At 38.1% G+C, this 19,533-nt stretch overlaps 1 protein-coding gene across 3 annotated transcripts in view; it reads right to left on the reverse strand.

The window, feature by feature from the left end:
• The window catches only part of LOC139970700 (fermitin family homolog 2-like), a 60,401-nt gene that overhangs the window by 5,244 nt on the left and 35,624 nt on the right, over window positions 1-19,533 (reverse strand). For 2 of the 3 annotated variants that reach the window (XM_071976601.1, XM_071976600.1), the window contains exons 5-12: window positions 14,845-15,055; window positions 9,754-9,879; window positions 7,610-7,659; window positions 4,239-4,268; window positions 2,783-2,907; window positions 2,025-2,122; window positions 938-1,162; window positions 169-315 (exon numbers count right to left, since the gene is read on the reverse strand). In XM_071976601.1, the coding sequence (XP_071832702.1) occupies window positions 169-315; window positions 938-1,162; window positions 2,025-2,122; window positions 2,783-2,907; window positions 4,239-4,268; window positions 7,610-7,659; window positions 9,754-9,879; window positions 14,845-15,055 (1,012 nt within the window). The remainder of the gene's footprint in view (window positions 1-168; window positions 316-937; window positions 1,163-2,024; window positions 2,123-2,782; window positions 2,908-4,238; window positions 4,269-7,609; window positions 7,660-9,753; window positions 9,880-14,844; window positions 15,056-19,533) is intronic. The other variant, XM_071976602.1, reaches the window with a different exon arrangement.

Below are 19,533 nucleotides of genomic sequence, written 5' to 3' on the forward strand. Positions count from 1 at the left end.
CCTATCCAACTTTTCCTCCCCCTACCATCAGTTTATTTTGTACCAAACTTTAACCTAATTTGAAGTTCTAGATTAGATTTCCCTTGTAAACATGGAACCTATGGATGTCCTTACAAGCAACCTAGCCTCTCTTTCAAATTGAAAGATGCATATATGTTCATTACATACCTCTTTCTTGCTGTTCCTGAATTTGACCACAAAGTAGGTAATACCATACTCTGGTAGAGCCTGCCACGCCCGGATGAAGCTCATCTTAGACTGACTGGTCGTTTGAATTCTGACACTACCATGTGCCTCCAGTATCTTGGTAGCAATCTAGGAACAAGTTAAGAGTAAAGAAATAATACACATGACCATTGGCATAAAAATCAAGAAAAGCAAATTCATTAAATTAAAATCTTACACTGCGTATCATCTGAATAACGAATGTAGAACATCCAGCAAGTCATGAAGAGGTTGAGAGCCAATTGGCACAATTTTCTGCTAATACCACTCTAAACTGTGCTCTAATATAATGCTTTGAAGCACCCCTTACTGAGAGCATTAACAGTTCTAACAGAAGGATAATCATACTGCTCATACTGTCAGTATAAGTGCTTCAAAGCCTGACATGAAGGTACAGTGTATAAGAAATGGTCTCAACCGCGTGAGACTGTAGAGTAAAAAGATGTGCACGGTGGTTGGGTGGGGAGGAATGGCTATCGACCCACTTTTGCTTTATCGTATCTGCAAGGCAAGGCATTATCACCTACATACACACACACAATTATACATGCCCTCGCCATCACACAGAGTTGTTTGCCTTGCATTACAACAGTTAGATGTGAAGCTTCGTCTGTACTTCCTCATGATTTGTTGCTATTTGTTCGCAAGTCTCTTTCCAATACGGATGGACAACGCAGCTATCTTCATAATATCCAGTACAAGGTTATCTCACCTGACTGCGTTTGTATTTCTTCAAGTAACGTTGGGAGACAAAGCTCTCTGGCTGGAAGTCAGGGACATCACTGGGCATGGTCGGTGTCACTGAATTATGAGAGCCCTGTTGCATTGCTAGGAATGCCTGGATACTCTGAAGCTCTGTGTTGTAGGTACTGTCCGCCATGGTCTTACCCTTGGAGGCAAGACGACAAGCAGCCATCCACTTTGAATATTGTTCAGCCTGAATAAGGAACAATAAAGAGTCTAGTCATTTACAATCCTAGAAGCGATCAAATTTATTCATAAGTAGCACTTGACATAATCAAATCAGTCTGTGATATCGCTCTCTTTGCTCAGGCCTAATACTCAGATTTAACTTATGGACAAGCAGCTAGAAGGCATTTCACCAAACAACGGGCGAAAATCTTAGCCAACATTACATTAACCCATCAGCACATTGAGAGATTGTAGCACAAATATGTTAAAAATACCTCAAATCATGGGAAAGGTGAAGCCATGAAATGTAAGTTTCCACTGCATTCATTTGCTTGAGTTAGAAGACAGTATGTGAGGATAAGGGCTTGGGGCAACAGTGTCTCAAAGCTATGTGATTGCTTAAACATAGGTAAACAGAAACTCAGAAGAGTTAATATGATAGGATGTGGCATTTTGATCTATACAACAAAGAAGGGCAATGTTTTCACCCACTTCATACAATTTTATATTATTTTAAGTGTATGCAGCTGTTTCAAATCTATTCTTGGAATTTTTTTGCTGATAACACAAATTGCTGTTTTTGTGCAGTTTTTAAATATTTATTTAGGCAAAATCCAACCATTCAATAAGTTCATTTCAAGGATGTCTTCAAACAGTTGCCGAGTAAACTTCTATATACAGGTATATCAGTGAGTGCACCTGACCATGACATAACAATATACAGATAAAACAATTTACTGGTAAACATCCTATTATATGGTTAAAATGAGAACAAAGTGTCGATACATAAAAATTAATCTGTGTGAGTGATGAAATATCTTAAATGTTACAAACATTGAACCAAGTGTAAAGCATGTGCAAGCCAGGCGTCCAACCATATTACTTACAGTATCACAACGAAGCCACAATTCAGTCTGACCTTCAGCCAGAAGTTTGATTCCAAACTTTCCTCCAGAAATGTTCACGTCCGGGGAGACTTCACATCCTGGGGAGAAGAAGAATACAAATGGTTGTTAAGTACACAATGAAGGAGTCACATAGAAAGTAATCACAGTATTGCAATTTCTTTGACGAGCAGTTTCATCCATGAACCCTCCACCAAAATTTTCATCAAAGACACTTGAACTGGAGGGCAAGGGTTTATGCAAGACTGTGGCTGTTTAAATTAATCATGATGCAATTAAGCTGAGAAGGAAAAATAAGGCAATTCTTCAGTGAGCCTTCCATAGCCACCACTTTTAAATGCTAAAAAGCACATAAGAGCTGCGGTCTCAATATGTAGCAAACCATCCCTACAGCTCATAAAGAGTCTCCACATTTCCAACAAACATTCACCAACGCTTTGTCAATCAATTCCAAACAAGTCACAAGTTTGTCCTCATTATAGGACACATCATTACAAAGTTAGTTTGATTAAATGTTTTCTTTTTTACTATGAGTAGAAGACATCCTGTGGTTTTTATTTTTTCCGAGGACGTAGATCCAGTAGTGAGATTCATCAAGTCCATGATAACCAGGACTGTGACTTGCCATTCATAAATCTCTCTGCAGAAGTGTGTTGAAGTTTACAACTGTGGTGGCTGTGATTATTGACTGGCGAGTCCTTGAATTGCTCGGTGCACCGTCGCTCATACGCTCTACTCACCTTTCAAGTTTAGTTTCTGCACAGGGGTGCCAGAGGTGTCGTCTGAACTCTTGTACTGTGTCAAGTGTGTGTCTCGGAAGATAAAGTAACCACGCTTCATGCTTTTCAGGGTAAACTTTTTCGGCCTGTGAAAGACAAAAAGTAAGATATTAACAAATTTAACAGACATAAGGGTAAAGAAGGTTACAAATGGCATTAATTCAAAGCTAACTACAGAATAAAAAGAGTATAACAATTTTCTCCCACCATGCAAATGAATATGGATATTGAAGATTTATCTCACAAATATGTCAAATGACAACCAAATAATTTCAATGCTTTCTATGAGTTGAATCATTCAATCGTTTACCATGCAAACTTAGGCTATGTCAAGATGACATTGAAGAGGATGTTCTTGACTCTAAATGATTTCTTTTACAGAATACTCATGCTTGCCAAATATGCATACCCTACAAATGAATCCCTGACCCTTTTTCGTCTGTTCAAACACTTGGAGACTAATACTCAAGAAAGCTACATGTGGTTGGCATGGCGACATTGAGGAAGCAGAAGCACATTCTTGATTAAATCTTTCAGGTCATACTATGAAAGCAAGATAACATCAGGTGACATGCAAGCAGGATAGTAAGAAAGATGTAGTTTATAAATGGACAAGGTGCTTTAAGATAAGTGATGGGAACAGTCCAAACACTTGCTACCGGGTTCCTGTTTTATCATTTTTGTCTGTCCCCTGGGTACTGCGTTCATGGCTTTCTTTGAAATGTACTGTACGGATATCAAAAGCCTGATGTTACACTGTATGCATAGTTATGTGTGTATAGTAATTACTATGACCAACTGGTTCTTGTTATCTGTTATAACTCATTTGCTCTGCAAAGTATAAGAAATCTATGTTAACTGCTATTGCATTTTTCAAAAAATACCTGTGATATTTTCAACCCCCTGTCCAATTTAGTGCCAAAGTTTTGGCACTTAATTGGTACCACACCAATAAACTTACACTAGGGATGTCCATGCATATACAACCTGTTCTCTCAGGGACACCCAGTTCAAAGGCTTAAGGTTACTTTTAGATTAGTTGGGAAATTCGCAGACTACGGTATACACATAGCAGGACTGATACAGTTGATAACAGTAACATATTTTCACCTAAACAATATGCTTAAGAACCCTTATATCATCATCAAGAAGGAAGGAAATATCAACAAATGATGACATTACAGGAGAATACAAATTCTTTCTCCTTTGCATTAAATTGAATAAAAATGTATCTGAACATTGAGAACTATGATGGTGAATTTTTTGATAGCAATTGCAATTTTTAGGACCAGATGGTACTTGGGCTTGGATGGTGTAGTTATTTTTGGCCGGTATCGCAGGTTCCCGTTCCCATCACTACATATGTCGATGCATGTTCCCATCACTACATATATCGATGCATGTTACGAGTACTTACATATGTTTTGCAAGAAACTTGACATTTAAACTGCAAAGTCACAGATGACAAAACATGGAGAAAAAGAGACAGCTTTGACAATAAGATTAAACCTGGGAAACATGAACACATATGGTGCATGCTCTGAGCTACAGGTAACAGACAAATGGCTAATTTATCAGTAGCCTGCATTGTATCACACTAACCCCTCATGTGGGGCAATGGAAATATGAACTGTTGGTATCTACATAGTGAATGACAGTTGAAGATTATAAGTGACAGCTTTATGTGCCTTAAATTGATGGGGCACAAAGCAGGGAAAGAAAAACAAGAAAGTCAATGTAGTTGTATTAATTTGAAGTTATATCTATGCTAAATGAAAGAACCTTACTTGAGACAAACAAAATGGATCACAGACTCTTCTAAAATACACTGCAAATATCCTCATTATCCTCAGTATGAAAGTCAAGTTAAAAACTTCTTGAATGGGAATTGTTCTTATTGCTTGTGAACAGACACGCTAAATTAACACCTCTGGTCTATTGCAAACTGCAACTCAATGTTTATATTATCGACTTAGCCAAGGGTCACAATTCCCCGAGACACTAGCACGCAGATAAAATATTTATACTAGTTTAAACTATCAGCCATACCTAATCCAATGCCTTGTCAAAGAGAAAGAATTCCAAATGGGAAGATTATAGGTTTCAAATGGATGAAACTAAATTGGACATACCAAACTTGATGTCTGGTTAATGACTGTTTCCAATGGGTAAAACTAGGTTAATGCAATAGTTGATGATGTTAATCTCCACACTTGTTTTGTCGTATGTCTGTAGTGAAATCTTGGGCAATTGATTTGTAATACCGGCAATGCATTACTCTTGTAGCTATGTTAACCAATGGTATTGCACTATGCGTGGCATTTTCAATGGTTCCATTGTAGGTAATAAGGAGACAACAGACAACTTCATTTGTGTATATGGAGAGAGAGCCACTGTATACATATGCATGACCAATTTCCAACTTTGAACACCAAAATGTTGTCCTTTTTCAATTAAAATTACCCCAGAAATAAGATTTTCCTATGGCAAAGATGGAAAGAGTTTCATCTAATTAGCCCTTAGACTGATTAGGTACAACACATGGTATCTTTCACCATGTTAGTATGACATTGCCAAATTGATATTGAGTATTAAAGAAACATATCTTTTATGCCACAATACAGATAACTCAAATGGGCCTACCCTCCTTATCCTGCATATGAGCTGATCAGTATCAAGGGCGGCGGAACCGGGGGGGCACAGGGGGCACGTGCCCCCCCACTTTTCCTCAGGTTAAAAATGTGCCCTTTTTCTACATAAATATTGAGGTGTCTCAAGTTAGCAAGAGGCCAGGGAACCAGAATGAACACTCGGGAAGGGCCGTTTCCGGCCATCTGAGGGGTTTGTAAAACCAAAAATTTTCTTGTACGCTCCGCGCCAACTGATGGTGGCGCTCCGCTCAGATAGTCGTGCATATACAACTTTGCAAATCCTGGTTACGCCCCTGACTTTTAATGAATTTCTGTGGGTCAAACTCAAAGCTATTTCGAATGGAAAAAAATTGGTTAAGATATTAACAAGAAATAAACTCTAATTCGGAAGATTCCTACATTAGCAACTAGCATGATTTCACCTCATTTTGTCTCAAAAAAAACCCTGTTCCTTGTTTCCCAATTTGCACATTGGATATTGCAGTGCTAGTATGCATATTTTCCTTGAGGGGGGGGGGGGGGGGGCGGGACGTTGATGGAGTGATGTGTATACGCAAATAAGTTAATACAATAAGAGTTATCAAGGGTACTAAATATAAGGCTGCATCAGTCCAATCGAATTTCTGCAAAGTGCCCTTTGATGTCGGTGCCCCCCCAGATTAAAAGTGCTTCCGCCGCCCTTGATCAGTATACATATTCATGAGCGGTCTCAGAGTCAGTTTTCCATTTATTTTTTACGTATACATAAATCACTGCACTAAAAGAGAGAGAGAGAGCTGAATGCCTGATTGATAACCTCTTCATTGGTTGTATTATTAATGTAGCTTTTAGCTGGAAATTTACATTGTAACCTAATCTGGAAAGCAGATCTGCTGATGCTGGTAAGTCTTAATCACAATGCTAGTGTGCCTACCCTGTTCAGCGTGATTAAGAAAATATTATAATATGATCACATAAGAAGAGCAAGCTAACAACCAGCACTAGATCATTTACCACAAACAAACAGCGACAAAGCATACTTCTTCTGATATAACAAGTCCCCATTAGAAACGTTTGGTGATCTGTTTCATTTCGTCTTCATGTAAATAGGGGGCAATTCAAGGTACCACACTTAGAATGTGTTATTCTTCACACTCAATCAACATGGCTCACAAAGTCATCTGGGAAACTGAGTAAACTTTCCCTGTCGCCTAGTAATACATCATACATGTATATATATATATATAGACCTGATATATTAAAGAACAACATGGTATTAGAGAGCAAACAGTTCACCCTTCACAATTTTTTCTTCTTTTTTTTTTGTGAAAAGACTTTTGATAGGAGTCATCTTGCAAGCAAGACAGTGGACACAGATGGTTCATGACAGCTTCCAATTTTTTTAGATCATGAATTGATTTTATTTCATATCAAAGATATCCTGAGAAAGATATATAAAGTTACCTGCTTTAGACCTGGCAGAATTTTTCACATGTCAACAAGGAAAAGGAACATCTGGTAACTCTATGCATAATCCTAAAATTTACCGTCTTGGATCAATTTAAGAGTGACCCACTTACCTACCTCCGTACTATATAAATGCACACTACCCTGTCATAGTTAACTGTCTAGCACTGTCGTTTTCAAGTGTCAGTCACTTCCTATCTACTGCCCCCATTTTACCACTTGCCATAGAGAGTGCTTAAGTTGTATGGAGATGGGTAGGTGATTAGGGACCAAAACACATTAGCGTTCACTCCTTGCTCCAAACAATACACTGGTGAATACATGGTAATTTTGATCAACACTCAATACTGTCAATGACCTCTGCTGTAATATTGTAGTTAACTTTAAACCTACCTTCGAGGCTTTGACTGCTGCAAACTATACAATGTTCTAAGAAAAGCCTGAGCTTTGGTTCAACTGAATATTTATCTTTACCCTTTATCTCTTTTAAATCATTTTCTGCTTCCATACGAGGTGCATACTCCCACAAAAGTTACCTACTTTTCACTTTCAGGGAATGCACTGTACTGGGAGATATGCAAATCCGTTTTTTTTTATTTCCACATTTGCAGTTACACTGAGGAGGGTACGTATCCACTGAATGTGGTTATTTCTCCAGAGTGAGTCTATGGCCAGAAAGTATACAACTTACCTGAAAAATTTCAGACTGTCGTTAAGCTCTGGTACAGATGTAATGTCACTCTGTCAATGAAGAAGTAAAAATATATCAAGATGTTTAATCTGCGATCTAGATAAAATGGTGGCCAATAATTACGACTAATATTAAAGTTTGAATATTTAAGGGTGAGGTAAACAAGTAAAACATATAAAGTAGGTAATAAAGGATCAAGCAAGCAGAGGAGGACAGCAAAAGGATAAATAAATCTGATTTTTATGAAGAATTTTGAGGTATTACGATATATGAGGACAGGAAGTATGATCATATACATTAAATACAACTGATCATAGAAAACATGATTAGTGCTGAGCCAAGAACCAGTATTTATCCAATAACATTAACAAATGCCAAATGAAAATGGAATGTGGAGATGGCTGGTCCTACAGGTACAGAAATTAGATAAGCACTATGGACCAGTTGGAACTAGTATTTCAGTAAGACACTTAATGTGACTTACTACTCTCCACCCTACAACCAATAATCTATCAAGATTTGATGTAGGTATAGTAAGAAAACACTAAATGCTAGGCACAGTTTGGCAAATGGATTGTTTTCTGAAGCAAAATAAGTTTGGTGAGACAATCTCAGTGACAGAATTTCTGTTGTTGGGAATCCAGGGCATGCATATATTAAGCAAATGATCTGAGCAGTGCCAATATACAGTTAATAACTACTTTTTATAAGTTCAGCCATACCGAACAATTATCATGCCAAAAAGAGAGGCAGTTGCTGCAGATAACTGCAAATAAACCAAATCTAAAATTGGTAGTCCCATACAATTTCCAATTACATTTTTATATCCAGATCAAACACTAGTTTTGGCAGAACTCCACTTGATCAAACGCTATTCCTCTACCTTAATCCACGAAGTGCTTCTAACAAAGACAAGTGCTTGGCATCCCCGAACAAGAAACAGAGAATTCAGAATTTTAATTATTTGTTCTCTAAATATAGCAGAGCCTCACAATGTTTGATGTTCCCAGGGTGCAATGTAAGAGACCAGCAATAAACTTATTGAGCTGGAGAAAATGATGATGTTTACACTCCGCAAATAAGATCAAGACAAAATTGGACTTTCTGACAGATTGCAGATCCGAGGAAACAAGATTGTCAAATTTAGAAATGAGAGACAAAACTAATGACTTTTGATAGAAGCTGCATTAGAATGCTGTCTGAATCTGAAACTCCAGGTTTAGGCCTGGAATGACGATATGAACAGTGAAAGGATTACCAGTACTAACTCTTAAAGTAACAACTTTTATAGAAAAGAATTCTTTCAAGTTCTGACCCTCCAATATTTTCCCAGACAGTCAGGAGTGTTAGATATAGCTTCAACACTGGAAGGAAAACACAGTGTCTGTGAAATGCTTGTTTGGAGTTTGATAACAAAGTGAAACTTTTTGGACATTTCTCTAGCAGGAATATTCGAGGGCAACCGTGAAGACCATTTAATATTTAATGTCACCCATAATAGAGAGAGACTAGAAAAGCAGCGTTTATTTCCTCCAATGCATGGACAAGAGACTACAAACAATCCATGTGGAGTAGCATATCGAAAGAGACCCTTTTTCCACACGTAATATGAAGAAGTAATAAACTCAAAACTGAAATTTGTTTATAGATAATAGGGAAAGGCGGCCTGCTGTTTATTTAAGCTATACAATTGGGCTTACATATTGTAAAATTTGACACAAATTACTCTGGACATAAACAATGCATAAAGTTTAGATAGCTCAAATAGGAAGTTATTGAGGATAGTCATTGTAAACACTAAAGGAAAACAAAATATTGGAACCTAGCAACCACCAACTCTGCAATTATTTAGGAGCTAGGTGTGTTCATTTCAGTCATCCACTTCCAAGACTAAATTACTGAAAAGCATGACACACCAGGGGAACTGTGCTCTTTGGCTAAAGACTCTTAAAATTCAAAAATGCTATCCAATCAGCTCTTCACTTCTTCAGTCCAAAATTGACAAATTACCTCTATACAATGGACTACTTGCATAATGAGCTTTCAACAAAACCTGTGGAAGAAGCAATGTATATTTGGAAACCAGGATACATTAGGGTTATGCTGCAAAGATACACTCTACCGATAGGGTGCATAGTTCTTACCTGCCCAGGGTTCATGGTTGTCCCCTCCAGGGTAACTTGCAGACTGTTAAGGGCTTTATCGATGTCATCCTGACCCTCTGGCCCATCATTCTCTGTGGGAGAGTCACCTCTTAAGCTGGCTTGCAGCTGCAAAATTCAAAAGAAATCCCTTGAAAGCAAACAGTTGCTACATTAGGAAACTGCTAACATCAACATTATCTAACTCTACCATTGATTCATATTGCATATTACATTTTCAAGATTTGGCTTGTGGACAGTACAGACTTGCTTCTCTTTGCACCTATGAACTGACTCATCCTAAGTCACATTTGATTAATTAGTAAAACTAACAGAACTATGAAACAATAGCTTGAGCAACACATTCAGTCACACAATAAAAAAGATCACCTAAGCTATACTTTGCATTGCTACAAACCTACTGTATGAGTACCATACATGGCCATTAAATGAAAGATAACATATCTTAACGCATTATTTGGTACCTTGGTCCACCAAAACTGCACAAGGAATAATGAAACTTGGCATTAACTCCATAGGTCTGTGAATGCAATTTAATAAAGCACCCCCGTAAAGTTGCTGGACACAAAGTTTCTTTCATGAATATTTGACTACTTAGCTGTTAGGTTAATACATGAAACTCATCATAAGCAGCTCACAAGTTGTGACCACTTAGACTGAGAGGTGTCCAATTATGTGTGAAATATCACACAGCTCTGTCAGAGAGTGACAGAACATTACCACCAAACATGGCATTCAGCTTGAAGACATGAACATTTAACATGATGTGAAAAAGATACAAGGTTCATTTTGTAGTACTACCTACAGTACATCACCAAACTAAATTTACATTCCCTCAACTAATAATGACTAATACAGAAGAAGTACATACACCTACTGTTGGCTTCAATAAGAGCCATTGTCACCTAGCAGACCATTTTCTATTCATTGCATCAGTTTCAGTTTACAATCTATTATAATTCAATTGGTGAACTTTTACACACAACCTATTGACCTCTGAGTTTACAATACACCCCTCTCTGCAGCCTGAAGGTAACTGATGGATGTACAGGACAACTGCATGGGTCTCATGAGTGTTAGCCACTCAGTTAAAAGAACTAGCCTGGGTGTCGATGCCCTGTCATTTGCACCTATCAAAATAATAATTCCAACCTGTTTATTGACAGAACTGTGTAGGTATGGAGCATGGGGTGGCACAAAGGGTGTGAGGATGGTCTGAAAGGAAACCCTGATACACCTCACAGTATTATGTCCTATGGAGTTAACCTTTTATTATGCTCCGGTAGGATTTTTTTCCTCATAGGCATCTCTAGCTGATGAAGTCCAGATGGTTGTTTTTACATCTCATTGCGCTCCTTGCATTAACAAATGAAAATAGTAAAAAACGAACACATGGGCGTGAGTTGCACACTCAAAACAGCCCCCAAACTCCCTTCCCTATAAGAAAAGGATACTTATCGGGCTGTAATAGGCTGTTGAAATGCTTAGAAATCCAATAGGATGTAAAGAAGGTAATAATCCAATGTAATCCGGGCAGTTTTCGAAAGATTTGAATCCACTACGAAAACGCATGAGTAAACACTTTGGATGGTAGAATGAGAAGGAAGAGCCATTGACCGGGTATGACCGGTCACTGAGGGTGCACAGTGTTAAAAGACTACCAGGGCATACTAGACACGGTAGAATGCGGTGCTAAGGTTGTGGGGAGACAGGTAAGCGGGGAGCGGAGTAAATGTAGTATTTATGCAAATACCAGCGTTGAGAAGACTTCCACAGTATTCACTCCTTTTCACTTTCAGTGACCTTCAGTGTGTGACATATTTCTAGTGGCAACAGCAGGAAGAGATATCTTGAAGTTTATTGCCAAAGGAAACCAAAACTTGATCAAATGAGACCTTGAGACTAGCTTGGTGTTTTGTTCTACAGTTACCATCATCAGAGCACCCACTCATCATTAAGACATGACAAATATTCGACTCTCAGTCCCTGGCATTGAAAGAAGACTGTGACTTTGATGACTTCCATCTCATCAACAACTTCATCTTAGATTAATATGCAGAGACATAGTCCTACATCTTCAGACACAGCTGAAACCTCTCAAACTTCTCTTGAGATGAAATAATCAAAACAAAACTTTTCTCACAATTTGTAGGTAGAGGGATATGGAATGATTTAAAGAACTGGGAAAGGCCCACGCAGTATCTCGCAGTATATTATCAGAGTGTATGATCCATGCCAATGGTTTGATAGTATTAAAGGAGAAATAAACTCTGGGCTTTTGGAGCGTACATGCGGTAGGGGATATTTTTCTGATACCATTTATGAAATTACTAAGCAAAATATAGTTTCCCTGAATTTTACGCGAATTTTCCAATTAATTTTTTTTACCCATTTGAACAACGGCCATTTTGTTAAAATGAGTATTGGGGGCGCTTCAAAAGTGACGTACACCAGCCACATCGTAACTTCAAAACAATGAAGCTTTGCATACGAGTTATAGTCTATTCGCACTATGTTCGAGCATCTTGCTTCGCTTATTTCACCGGTTAAAATGCCCGAATGCCAAGCCTTTGGTTGTGTTAACCGAAGAGGGGAAGAGGGAGCAGAAAAAGGTAAAAGATATTTCGTTATTCCAGATGGAATAAAATATCCGGAAAAGAGTGAACTTTCACTGAGGTGTACAGTACCTGTTCGTTATGTTCTCAGCAGCCGTAGGAAAAGGATTCTTCTTCTTGTACCTCAAGAAATTTACAAAACAGAGTTCTAAATGAACTGGCTGCAAAAATATCTGGGAGAATTCAGGTCTGTTGGTCAGACATTCTCCTGCGTTCAACAAAGCTTTTTCCGCGAACAATCCATAGCAGCATATCCTCCCCGTGTCGCTTTCCAATGGCGAACAGAGTGCACACAGACACCATTCTTCGCAGTGGCTCGCGTAACCGGTATTCGTATCAGCAACGGAATTCGACCCAACATCACCAACAGTCGCGGACTGATTCTTTGCACAAACTCCTCCTCTCGATGTCTCAGTTCTCCCTCTGAATATTCTGGTTCGAAAAGATACGATTCCAATCCAAAGGCTTCCATTTTCTTGTTTGAAGATATTTGCTCGGCAGTAAATTGGAGTGCAATGATGGACGTAAGTAACGCTATCGCTAGGACTGAGTACGGTTTGCGTGTTGAAAGCAATCTAATTTAAACACGTTAAAAATCAATTCCTTGAAAAGATCCCAAAATTTATATTTCTACTGATACTCGTTACAATAACAAATTTTACACACTTTTTAAGCATTTTTACAGATCAATAAAGACAAAAGATATTTTTTGATCGATATTTTATTCATTACTATTGTTGAAAGTACAATTCTAATTATTTTAGAGATTGGCAACGATTTTGTCTTGAAATACGCGATGCGGCTAGCTTTCGTCACGGTACATCCGGGTACTGGCTCAATTCAAACAAAATGGCGCGACACATGAACTACATTCAAATCGTTTTTTCACCTCAAAGAAGGGATTTTTATGCTTTTCTTTTGCTTTTATTGGAAAGACCATCTGTCAAAACGTAAGAATGGATGCAAAAAAAACTAGGGTTTATTTCTCCTTTAACCTCTTATGATTGTAATACCAGACATTGTGCTTCATGTTTCAAATTCTTAAGGCTCATATGTGGAACTCAAGCCAATATCTTCAAAATGTATAGTTTTAAAACCATTTGATGATTAACTTAAAAGACCACCACCACAAGATACCACTTTCTGAAAATGCAAGAAGTACTTTTGATATAAAACATGTTTAATTGTATATTGAAACCAACCTATGAAAGACTGTCAGGGTTGGGTGTGTACAGTAAATAGGTGTCAATTTACCAACTCATTGGATGTGGGTTAAAACACCTTAGAAAGTACACTGAAAGTAAAAGATGCTTGTAAAGCTCTTGGATTGAGATAAGAACACTTCACTTCTGGCAAACAAGGTTTTACTTAACCAGGAAACGGTCCAGCTGTCCAACTTATATTTAGAAGAAACTAACTAAATTTTCAAGATTCTGACAGGAAATAAAGGTTGACTCATCTGCTTGAGATGCTAAAGAAGATGATTATTTTGTAAATAAGCACTTTCAATCAAACAATATTTTGCCAAATTAATCAACACTCAAGAATTGGCCTCCTCCATACTTTCTATTTCAAGCTAAAGTCCTGCCAGGAGATAGAGAGGTGGGTTGAAACAACAAGGAAGTTCTTTATCCACCCACAAATTTTTTATTCGAAGCTATGGTATTTCTTGGAGATTACATTGTGTGAAGGATATGACTCACATGACACAAAAGGGAACCTACCCTGGTGACTTAACTGTTAGGCAGTCATGGAATGTGCCCTTCTTAAGAATAAGATAACCTTATCTGAGGTTATGATACATGTCCCATCAAAAGACCAAAGTTCAATTCACTCAGTATTTTGCATTTGTTCAGAAATCAAAATATGATTGCCATTTATCATCCTCAGCTAGAATGAAAACATTTAATAGATAGCTTAATACTGATTATGTTATAAGGACTCCATTCCATTGTGACACCTGTGCCGAACAGCAGAATGATAACATTTAATAGATAGCTACTACTGATTATGTTATAAGGGCTCCATTCCATTGTGACACCTGTGCCCAACAGACTTTTCTTTGTCTAAACAAGGAAAGAGCCCAAAGTATCGTTTGATGCAACTATGGACAAAACTTTCTTGAAAGTTTCAAATGAAAGGTGACAGTTAATGTTAATTAGCTGCATCATTGTTACATGCCATCTTCAAATGTTTTATCATGCTGCCGGAGATCATGAAAGGGAACCTCTCCTCATCGTAAGTTAACATCTCCAACTCTGTAGTCTTATCTGATGAGAACTTATCTCAACAGATGAAATTGAGAAAACTCATATTTACGAACATACTCCCCAGCTAGTTAAATTGCATACAGACAAGGAGACTTTTGCTCTGCGCATTCACAAACTCTCCCTCCCCTCAAGATTCCTTATCCAACCCCCTCCCCTTCCTCATTCCCTTTCATAGGTAGGTTTATTACCTGCAATGCTGCAAACATGATCATCTCTTCCTCAGTGCAATCAATTTCATCATTGAGGAGGGACCATCTGGCTTGCTCGTATATCTGGTTGATGCGGATAGCATCTTGCTGAGGATCCAGGTCATAGAAAGCATAATACTTGAAGCGTAGTAAGAGAACATCCCTCTCGTTTATGCCCTGTTGCATCAATGATTTGGAGGAATCCAGCCATCTGGAAATGGTGGAAAAAGAGAAAGTAACAAAATAATGAATTGGTTTTGGGGACAGATGAAGTATTATTGTCTTAATACCCAGCTAGATGATAGCAATTTACTGATTGAATTAATATTATTTGACACTGCGGATTTTTCATACATGAAAACTTTTGGATGACTTTTGAAATAAACATTGTGACAGTTTGAGTTCCAGACACAAAATGAGTTATAAACTTTTATCTTCCACGACACAGTCAATTCTAGAAAGGTTCAATCCAGTAATAAAAACACATACTTCAGTAACACACATTTCTGATTCAAGGCAAGCAATTCAGAAGCAAAGGACAGGTCAAATTTCGGACTGAAGATGATCTTACATGGATTAGAATTAAACATATGTACTATGTGGTGATTAATTACCAATTATAAGGTCCAATTATATGGTCCATCCAAGATTTTTCTCTTGAGATATTGGTAAACATTTTGACATATACTGAGGTCAAATGACCTCAGACTTTCCACTTAAAACCATAATGGCCATAAACTCACAATATGGGGGGGAGGGGGGGGGGAGCATCTGGATGATGTATGCGAAGTCCATTCAATTTTCCAGTTTTCATGTGAAAGGCTTTCTCATTTTGACCGATGTTGACCTCCTATGACCTTTGTCTTTCAATTCAAACAATTAAGTCCTTTTACTCAATATAAGGTATCAATGTACCACTGCATCCACTCTTCGCCTTTTAAGATTGTGAGCTTTTATATTACCATCATGTGTAAGACCACTGAAAATATCACATATTGATATATATCATCCATTAAAAGCTATAATGGGTAGAATGATGTAACGGCAAGGAAAGTGAGGTCCACAATACTTCCGAGGCACTTAGTTAGTAGGCTAAACAGTACAAGAGGTATAGAAAGTAGAAACACTATATATACGAGCAGTCTGGGCAGATGTAATCGACTTGAAAATTTGCCCAAAATGGTAACTTTTCGCACCACATTTTGCTTCACAACTCTTCGACAAATGAGGCAGTGGTATGCAGTTGCATCGGTTACCTTGAAAGAAGCAGTTCAGGGACAGACAGCAAATCCAAAATAGGACTCTTGAAATATGGATACCATCCCCTTGTATAAGGTACTGTAATGTGGCTCGGTATCATGAGTCACATGAATGACTCTAGTTAGCTTATTAACTCATGGATTGGAGCCTCTACATTCTTGTTAATTCATGTCTCAAGCCATTGCAGGGTGTTGTAAACAGAACACTTGCCATGAAACAGGCTGCACTTTTCTACAGTGATTATAAGTCCCGTAGGCCTTCTCGCCACTGTACAAATCTAGGGGCCTAATAGTTTCCACTCTCCTATGGCTGTATTGTAGGTGGGATCGAATGTACCAGAAAACTACAAAAATAACAGGAATCTGCCCGTATTTCATTGGTCTTTCCTATCAACACCATGTGAATACGATTCCATGGAATTTAAGCTTGTAGACAAAGGACAGGGGCAACATGTAGCACCAATTACTTTCACTGCAGTACTACAGTATTTTGTGGGCTTCTAGTGAGTAGCCGTGTACCATGTAGCTGCTTACACCTGATACGGTGTAGTGTTAAATTCGGTTATACATGTTAGCGCTATGAGACTTTATGCCCCCAAGAAGTTCCCAAATTTCAAATTTGCTAAAGTTGTTTTCATTCTAAACATTATAACATCTTTCATAAAAATCCCAATAACCTTTTATACTGAAAATATAGAAGCCAACTTTCCGTTACAATGCACAGTATATAAAAAGCGATGAACAAATGCTGCTTCTTTTTGCCTTACAAACAAAGCGCCCCCACTTTTTTCTGTGCTTCACAGCCACACACTATTGTCACCACTCTCCCCTGTTAAATTCTTTGCTTTTAATTGATATGAGATATCTACTAATGAAGTAAGAGATCTATTCAGGTTTCTCATCTTTCTGGAGATCGCATGTCACATATATGGATTTACATATACATATATATGCACATGTCTAATGATTAAATAGGTTACCAGTGTCATCAAAACTTTGACTGTGTAATACAGTTCAAAAGGTAAACATGTGATATGGTACATATAGTATGCTTCAAGGTTAATCATCAACAGTAACCTGACTCAACTATCAAGAATATAGTTACACATATTACCACTTTATATGGTACTATTGTAATACTATGTAAAGAATCCTAAAAAATGCAGTGGTGCACCCCCAATTGGTATTCCTACTGGCATTGTCTAGATCGAACTTGACCACAGGAATATAAGCACCAATTTTAACTACCAGCTTCTAAACTACCTAAATAGAATCTGCTTCCATGGAAACAAGCCTGTAGAAACCTTATAATCTACTGTCCCACAATTAAAGGAGTGTGTCGACCTCATTCATGGAATTGCACTATTAATAAAGAGACTTTTGATCATCTATTATCAGTAAAGTTATGCTTATAACTTTTTAAAAGGTTGTTCACACCTATAAGAAATGACCTAGACATGGAAGCTTCTTAAGAGAAATACTAGCATGGAGTGTTCCCACGTGAGCAAGTTTTACGTGTTTCCCAAAATTCCTTACTGCTACAGGACTTCGAAATATGACAATTTGTAATATTACTCAACATTACAGTTTAATACAATTATGCAACTGTCATATTTTTTCACTATGTAGCAGGCTAATAGCTATATAAAGAAAACCTCACAGTTTTATTCAATACAATCTTGAGTTATCATGGCAGTCGCACACTGTTGCATTCGCACACTATACTGGCACTGCATGTGTGGCAGCTTAGGCGACATTGTGTGAAGATATATGTGAAGTCTTGTCTCACTGAGCGTTCTTTTACACTGCATCTCTCAGCAGTTGGGAGGGAGTCATTGGTTTGAAGGACACGGTTAAGTCAGTCATGTCCGGTTATCACTGGGATGGGAACCACAGCAGGAAGACAGGGTCCATAGTAGGATCAGCTGATTGGCGTCAGATATACTACACTCCAGGAACTTAACTTGTAGGACCTGCAGCTTTGTTAAATGACACTGGAATGTCAAGAATGGTTCACAAGATATGTTTGGAATGTGACAGACCTTTCCCCAGTAGCCAAGGATAGAACTAGTAATAGTACAGCGGGAGCGAGCAGACACTAGTAACTAATAAACTGCTCACTATCGTTGCAGGTTAAATACTGAATGTCTGTCATTGCACACAGCTGTTGGATATTAATGACAACTCAAGAAAGATTAATATTAAGTTAAAAGGACACCAGGAAGCACGGATACTGGTCAAATGAAAAGCATTATCTGCTTGGCAAGGTTTCTACTTGAAAATAATATCTCATGTCTGATATTACATGACAAACCAGCATTACATAACATTCATTTCCTGTCATGTCTTTTCTAAGAAAGACAACTGTAAACACTATTACCTTAAATAAATAACCATGATCCTTGCATTGAATGACAACTCTTAAGTGATGAAACATTTTGCCCTATTTGGGAGATATCATGAGTAACAATTTCTCATTACATGGAAGACATGCAGCTTTGTTTCTTTTAAGACAATGCCAACGTCAGGTCATACTGAATCAAGGGTGACGGAAGCTCTTTTAATCTGGGGGGGCACCGACATCAAAGGGCACTTTGCAGAAATTTGATTGGAATGATACAGCCTTATATTTAGTACCCTTTATAACTCTTATTGTATTATCTTATTTGCGTATACACATCACTCCATCAACGCCCCCCCCCAACCCTCAAGGAAAATATGCATACTAGCACTGCAATATCCAATGTGCAAATTGGGAAACAAGGAACAAGTTTTCTTTTGAGACAAAATGAGGTGAAATCATGCTAGTTGCTAATGTAGGAATCTTCCGAATTAGAGTTTATTCCTTGATAACATCTTAACAAATTGTTTCCATTCGAAATAGCTTTAAGTTTGACCCACAGAAATTCATTAAAAGTCAGGGGCGTAGCCAGGATTCGCACACTTGTATGCACGACTATCTGAGCGGAGCGCCACCATCGGTTGGCGCGGAGCGTACAAGAAAATTTTTGGTTTTACAAACCCCTCAGATGGCCGGAAACGGCCCTTCCCGAGTGTTCATTCTGGTTCCCTGGCCTCTTGCTAACTTGAGACACCTCAATTTTTATGTGGAAAATGGGCACATTTTTAACCTGAGGAAAAGTGGGGGGGCACGTGCCCCCTGTGCCCCCCCAGTTCCGCCGCCCTTGTACTGAATCCTCAATATTTTAGAATAGGCATTGACAAAGCCCACTTCTAATTAAGAAAAAGTACAATGGCATCAAAAAGACAAAGATACTGTAAAAAGCGGATACCAAAATGGGCTTGATCATGTGATGACAGTGATGTGATACTAAATTAAAGCTCAAGATTCATTGTCTAGTCATTAAAACAATGATATCTTCCCAGTAGTGTAGCAAGAGTTAGCAGTGCCTGGGATATGGATTGGGTA

Source organism: Apostichopus japonicus, chromosome 8 (genome assembly GCF_037975245.1).
Source record: "Apostichopus japonicus isolate 1M-3 chromosome 8, ASM3797524v1, whole genome shotgun sequence".
Lineage (NCBI taxonomy): Eukaryota > Metazoa > Echinodermata > Holothuroidea > Aspidochirotida > Stichopodidae > Apostichopus > Apostichopus japonicus.